Source organism: Echinops telfairi, unplaced genomic scaffold, assembly GCF_000313985.2.
Source record: "Echinops telfairi isolate 266 unplaced genomic scaffold, ASM31398v2 ScPeMD7_1713;HRSCAF=2227, whole genome shotgun sequence".
Taxonomy (NCBI): domain Eukaryota; kingdom Metazoa; phylum Chordata; class Mammalia; order Afrosoricida; family Tenrecidae; genus Echinops; species Echinops telfairi.
Window position 1 is genome coordinate 10,381,888 of NW_022105611.1, and position 6,831 is coordinate 10,388,718.

General features: G+C 38.2%; 1 protein-coding gene across 4 annotated transcripts in view; it reads right to left on the bottom strand.

Moving 5' to 3' along the window:
• Positions 1 to 6,831, bottom strand: part of ANKRD42 (ankyrin repeat domain 42) — a 75,005-nt gene that overhangs the window by 20,054 nt on the left and 48,120 nt on the right. For all 4 annotated transcript variants that reach the window (XM_045293214.1, XM_045293212.1, XM_045293211.1 and 1 more), the window contains 2 exons: positions 6,395 to 6,500; positions 4,781 to 4,956 (listed from right to left, as the gene is read on the bottom strand). In XM_045293214.1, the coding sequence (XP_045149149.1) occupies positions 4,781 to 4,956; positions 6,395 to 6,500 (282 nt within the window). The remainder of the gene's footprint in view (positions 1 to 4,780; positions 4,957 to 6,394; positions 6,501 to 6,831) is intronic.

A 6,831-nucleotide genomic window follows, 5' to 3' on the forward strand; every position in this document is an offset into this window, starting at 1 on the left:
TATAGCGTCTGGGGTCTTAAAGGCTTGGAGTTAAACAAGCAGCCATCTAGCAGGGAAGCAACAAAGCCCATATGGAGAAGCACATCAGGCTGTGTGATCATGAGGTGTTGACAGAAAGAGGTATCAAAAGTTCAAAAAACAGCCATCCAAATTGATATGAAGGGGACTGGATGTAGTGGAGACTCAAAGTCCAACAGCAAGACAATTGGACAGTCCCTCTTAGAAGGGCCTCATGGAATGGAGGAAAAATCCAGGGTGCAGTGTGGCACTGATGAACCATATAACTATCCTCTAGTTTTTTAAGATTTCCTCTCCTTAATATTCTGGTCCATATGTGTGATATATAGCTCATTGGTCACGTTAAATTTGTGTATGTTCACTTGTACATTTAAGATCGCTCGGTACTTGGTAGTCAAGGTAGAGGACCCCTCAGAAACACTGACAGGAGTAAGGGTTCCCTGAGGGCACAGGAAGTGAGAGGGTGGGGGAGCAAGGGGAAAAGTAGGGAATCGATAGCACTGATGACTGTACAGCCCCACCGATGGGAATGGACAACAGAACTGTATGGGAAGGGAAGGGATATACTGGAACAAGTAAGATATGTTAATAAAAATATTATTCAAAAAAATAAAATATTATTCAAAACAAATAAAAAAATTTTAATGGAGTGTTCCATCCTTTAAGGCAGTGGTTCTCAACCTTCCTAATGCTGCGACCTTTTAATACAGTTCATGTTGTGGTGACCCCCAGCCATAAAATTATTATCATTGACGATGAAGCAAACAACTTTGCTCTAGTTCTTAAATGCTTCCTCCCCACCCACTATCATGATCCCAGTTCTACCTTACAATCTGGCTAGACCAGAGGATGTACACTGGTACAGATAGGAACTGGAAACACAGGAAATCCAGGACAGATAAACCCTGCAGGACCAGTAGTGAGAGGGACATACCGGGAGGGTGGAGGAAGGGTGGGGTGGAGAGGGGGAACCAATTACAAGGATCTACATATAACCTCCTCCCTGGGGGATGGACAACAGAGAAGTGGGTGCAGGGAGATGTTGGACAGCGTAAGAAATGACAAAATAATAATAATTTATAAATTATCAAGGGTTCATGAGGGAGGGTGTAGCGGGAAGGGAGGGGGGAAATGAGGAGCTGATACCAAGGGCTCAAATAGAAAGCAAATGTTTTGTGAATGATGAGGGCAACAAATTTACAAATGTGCTTGACACAATGGATGGATGTAAGGATTGTGAAAAGAGTTGTATGAGCCCCCAATAAAATGATTTTTTTTTAAACTTATTTTCATTGCAACTTTATAACTATAGTTTTGCTACTGTTATGAATCATAATGTAAATATCTGATATGCAGGATATAGTTTCATTGTTACAAATTGAACATAACTAAAGCATAGTGATTAATCACAAAAGCAATATGTCATTATATAATGTAAATTATTTATTTCTAATTACAAATAAATGAAATTTTATCTTGAAGCATGGTGTAGCATGGGTAACAGTCTTCACACCAGGTTCTTGTAGATGGGCATATCTGCATGTGGGCGGACCCACATGAAGATGGATAAAGGAGCGGTGTCTGGTTCCTAAGACCATCGGAAATATGTTTTTTCCGATGGTCTTAGATGACCCCTGTGAAAGGGTCATTCGACCCCCAAAGGGGTCGCACGCAACCTACAGGTTGAGAACCGCTGCTTTAAGGCAATGATTTTTCTCCCTCCAGAGTACACTTCCCAGTATCTAGAAATAGTTTTGCTTGTCACAATGCACAAGACAGTCCCCACAACAAAGAATTAGCTGGTTCAAGATGATAGTAGTTCAGAAGTTGAGAAACACTGTTTTACAGGATCAGGTTTGCAAGGTATTGTCTCTTCTCCCTGACACCAATTATCTGTCAATACGTTGCCAAACCAGGCTATTCATCAGCATCAACTGCTAACTTTTACCCTAAACCTAACCTTAAGACCTAACACTAACACCAGTCCTAGTTCAAACATTAAAGTTAAACCCTTGCCCTAAATCTAAATCTAATGCTAAACCTGAAACACCCTAATCTTAAGTGTACCCCTAAACCTAAACCCTACCCTAATCTTAAACATAAATCTCACCCTAAACTAACACTAAAACTAACCCTAATTATAAACCTCCAAATCCAAACCAAAACCAAAAGAGGACTGAAGATCTAAACTATACTACGAGGATGAACTTTGTAACTATTACCTATATACTCAAGTATAAGCCAACCTGAATATCTGCTGAGGCACCTAATTTTACCACAAAAACTGCATTAAAAATGTGCTGAAAAACTCGGTGTATACTCAAGTATATATGGTATGTAAAAGGCACATATGGTATGAAAGAAGGCCACAAAGGCCACATGGGGCATGACTCCTTTAATATAAACCATCCGGAATCATCAAACCTACAGAGGCAGAAATGACATTAATGGCTGCTTAAGGATGGTGATGGGGAAAACAGGGCAATAGAGAGTAGCTGCTAATGAGTTATCCCACTGCCATCGAGTCAGTGCTGACTCATAGCGACCCCCTGTGGGTTTCCGAGACGTTAACTGTTTACAGGAGTATTTCTACTCCTTTTCTTTCTCCCTTTGACCTGCTGGTGGTTTTGAACAGGCAACCATGCAGATCACAACCCAACTCATAACCACTAGGATGGTAGAAATGTTCTACAATGATTTATGGTGATGGCTGAATAAGTCTGTAACTATACTAAAAATCAATATTAAAAATATGTAACTTTACTAAAAATATATACTAAAAAATCCTACATTGAAGTCATATTAAATAAATAAATTACTATATGCTATATGAATTATAAGGAGCAGTTCAAATTCTTCAGCCATTCCGAGGGAGAAAGATAAGGTGATCTGTTCTCACAAAGATTTACAGTCTTAGAAAAACTATACAGAGTTGCTATGCATTGAAATCTACTCTACAGGAGTGGTTTGGTTTAGTGTATGAATTACGGTATATCTCAATATAGCTGTGTAAAATAAAGCTTTTAGGAATTATCAATAACTCTGAGCCTCACTATAAGGCTGGCTGGGTAGACTTAGTTGGGAACCCCAGCTGTCAACATCTTCAGGGCTTCCTTGGCTGCATTCACCAATGAGGAGACGTCCACTCACCCCTGAAGAGTGAGGTTCTACTTGACAATGTTTGGGGAACTGTTTAAAAATTCTTTTAATTAGCTCTAAATTGAATTTTTACTTACAGAATACAGTCTTAATTAGTACAGCTAGTTGTTTCTGCTAGAATAACCAAAAACACTCTGTAGAGACTAAGAGGAAGAGAATTGACATTTACTGAGCATCTACTTTGGACCAACGTGGATCCTGCATGGTTTAAAATTGGGAAATTTGTAGGACAGGGTGGTATCTTTTCACCATAGTCAGTCAATCTGTATCCTGAGCAAATAATCTGAGAAGCTGGGCATGGCATCAGGATAGGAGGAACACTCATTAACAATCTGTTATGCAAATCACAAAACCTTGCTGCTGAAAGGAAGAGGACTTGAAGCCCTTACTCAAGAAGACTAATGGCTATAAAATTCAATATGGATTACATTTTAACAAGAAAAAAATACAAATCCTTACAATTGGACCAATAAACTACATGATAAACAGACAAAAGATAAGAGCTGCCAGGGATTTAATTTTACTTGGGTACCCAAGCATCTATGGAAGCAGCAGTCAGGAAATTAAAAACCTTACTTAAGTACTTTGTACTTAGCAAAAGCCCTCCAAAACATTCTTTACAGTGTTAAAAGTCAAAGATGTCCTCTGAAGACTCAGGTACATCTGACCCAGGCCACGGTATTTTCAATCACCTTATATGCACATAAAAGGTGAACAAGGATTATGGAAGATAAAAAATTGATGCCTTTGAATCATGGTTTTGGCAAGAAATATTGAGTATTCCATGGATTGCCAGAAGAGCAAACAAACCTTACATATACAAGATACTCAACAAAGTCATGTCAAATAATAAGATGGTGACAACTGATGAAGCACGATGTCAGTAAATTCCAGCACCGTATTGGGTAGATTGAGAATGTTTTCCAAATTCCAGAAAGCAACACTGCCATAGCCCTGAGCCTAAGACTGAACAGTTTAAACTCATGAGAATTCTTTGAAAAGTTTGTAGAAAAAATGGAATATAAAGATAAAGGAATTTTTCCACAAACTTTTAAAATCCTGCTCATATATATTGAATGAATGGAATGACCTCCTTACCTGCTTACCTTTTAAAATTCTGGCTGCCCTTCAAGGCAAAGTCCACATTCCACTTATGAAAAGACTTTCTTACTATTCCATCTGGAGTGCACAGTCCTTTAAGGTGGGATTTTTTTCCCCCCTCCTAACATTCATTTACTTGGCAAGGCCAAAAATCAAGGACTTACCCTTAACTATTCTTATTCACATTTAAATCTGTCAGCAAATATTATCACCTCTACCTACTAAATACATCCTAAATCTGATTATTTCTCAACATTTCCATCATCTAGTGCAAACCTACAGGCCCAGGAAATCTGCATCTATTCTTAAATCATTCTAATTCAGTAACTTTGACGAAGTTACATTACATCAAGAACTTCAACTAGTCTTATATTTGTAAGTATGTTCTCTTTCCAACCTTTATAGGTACAATTTTCTTTAGAATAATTTCTACATTGTTGCTAACAACCAGCCATGGCATCTTTTAAGGAAAAAAATATCACAATAGAAGAGGCACACTTACTTCGGGCGTCTGCTTTATCTGACTCACTCTGACATAAATCATCCTTGGCATCAGTGCTTCCCTCAACACCATGTCTCATAAAAAAATTCATATTGTTTTCATCAAATTCACTTTCATGATCGATGTCATAGTGCTGTAACCCCTCTAGTAGCTTTACCGCTGCCAAGTGGGCAAACCTGTAGAAAAAAATCAATAATTAATGCAATTTACATTGTCTTCTAATAGAATTTATAGTTTCCACTTGATTTAGGGAATTATATTATGTACACTATGCACCAGCAACACAGTGGTTAACACAACTGTGAATCAAAAGATCAGTGGTTCAATCCCACCAGTCTACCAACTCCAGGAGTAAAGTCCTCTTGTGGAAATAATAAGGGGAGTATACGGCTATCCAACTGTTCTATAACTATTTATTCAAAAGATTTCCCTTCCTCCAGGATACCATTATGGATTTATTTCTGGACTCTCAATTTTAATCTATCAATTTGTCCTCTTTACACGAGTGTCACATGGATGATTTAGTACTATGAATGTACCTGTACTTAGTTATAATTTCTTCTTTCTAATTCCTGCATCAAAATGGTTGGTGTGAGTGCGGTGTTGTTATAGAGACTGAGGAGGAGTGTAGAAAGATAAAAAACAAAGTATTCCTGAGTTGATAAGCATTCCAGGTGCTAGATCTAGTAACACTACACCTCAAGGTTTCAAAGAAATCTCTCAGACAAATTTTCAGAAAACAAGAGCTTACAAACAAAAATTGCACTGAAGTTTAGTGCCCTACCAAGTTTCATTTGATAGTTTCTTTACAAACTTTACCATCATCTATAGTAATTATTCTCCCCGGAAGGCTTAGGCATCCTTTACCCTAGTTCTATATGCACTCCATAGTATAGCATAAAATTATGCTCGCACGTTTGCCTCTCCACACGATCTTAAGCTCCTTGAAGGCAGGGACTGAGATTTTTCACCATTTTAACCCTAAGACTTACTACAGTATATGGAACATGGTAGTTATATGGGAATTTGAATACATGAACAAATGAAGGAATAAGTGAGTGAATTAATATTCTTTGGGACCCTGACCTGAATGAGCTGATAGAGTTGAATAATAAGCATTATGTTTATGTAATTCAAATGTAAATACCAAAATAAGATTAAAAACCCATACAGTTTGTTTTGCTTTTAATCCATGTTGGTGATTCCGTTTCATGAGTCATAAAATGTTTCTCACCAGGGATGCTGCAAATATCTGGGTGGACAAATCTTCATTGTGCAGCACAGACCTGAGCACCACAGAATGTTTAATATTCCTAGACCTGACCCCATAAAGGTTGATTATGGTTCCCATTCACTGTAACAGCCTCTCACACACTAACTGTTCCCTAGCCCCCTCACAGAGAACGAGGCCAACAGTACTTTCCAACTGAGAATCACTGCTTTAGAGAGAGAAGCTGATATGTGGGCAAACCACAATTCAGCTTGAAAATTTTCATCCCATCAGTATTTAGCGGAGTCCTATAGATCCATTAAATCCTGAGAGTTCTGGGTACAAGCAAACAAACAAGAACTTAAGAACAAGAGAGGAAGAACAAAGCAGATAAAGAGCTATACCGCTTAGCCACATCACCAGGTTTTTCCCCAGCTTTGTCGGTGATATTGCTGTCAGCTCCCATTTCAATTAACCACTGCAAACATTCTATGTGTCCTTGTCCAGCAGCTGAAAGAACACCAAAAATACACGGGAAAATGTTATTTTCTAAAATTTTGGACAGTATCAAAATTATGGAAAGAGTAGCTTTAGACAATGTCTCTCTTTTTTTTAAGTCATTTTATTGGGGGCTCATACAACTCTTATCATAATCCATACAGCCATCCATTGTGTCAGGTACATTTGTAGCCATCATCATTCTCAAAATATTTGCTTTCTACTTGAGCCCTTGGTATCAGCTCATTTTTCCCTTCCCTCCCCAACCCCACCTCCCTCATGAATTCTTGATAATTTATTATTTTGTCATATCTTACACTGTCCAACATCTCCCTTCACCCAC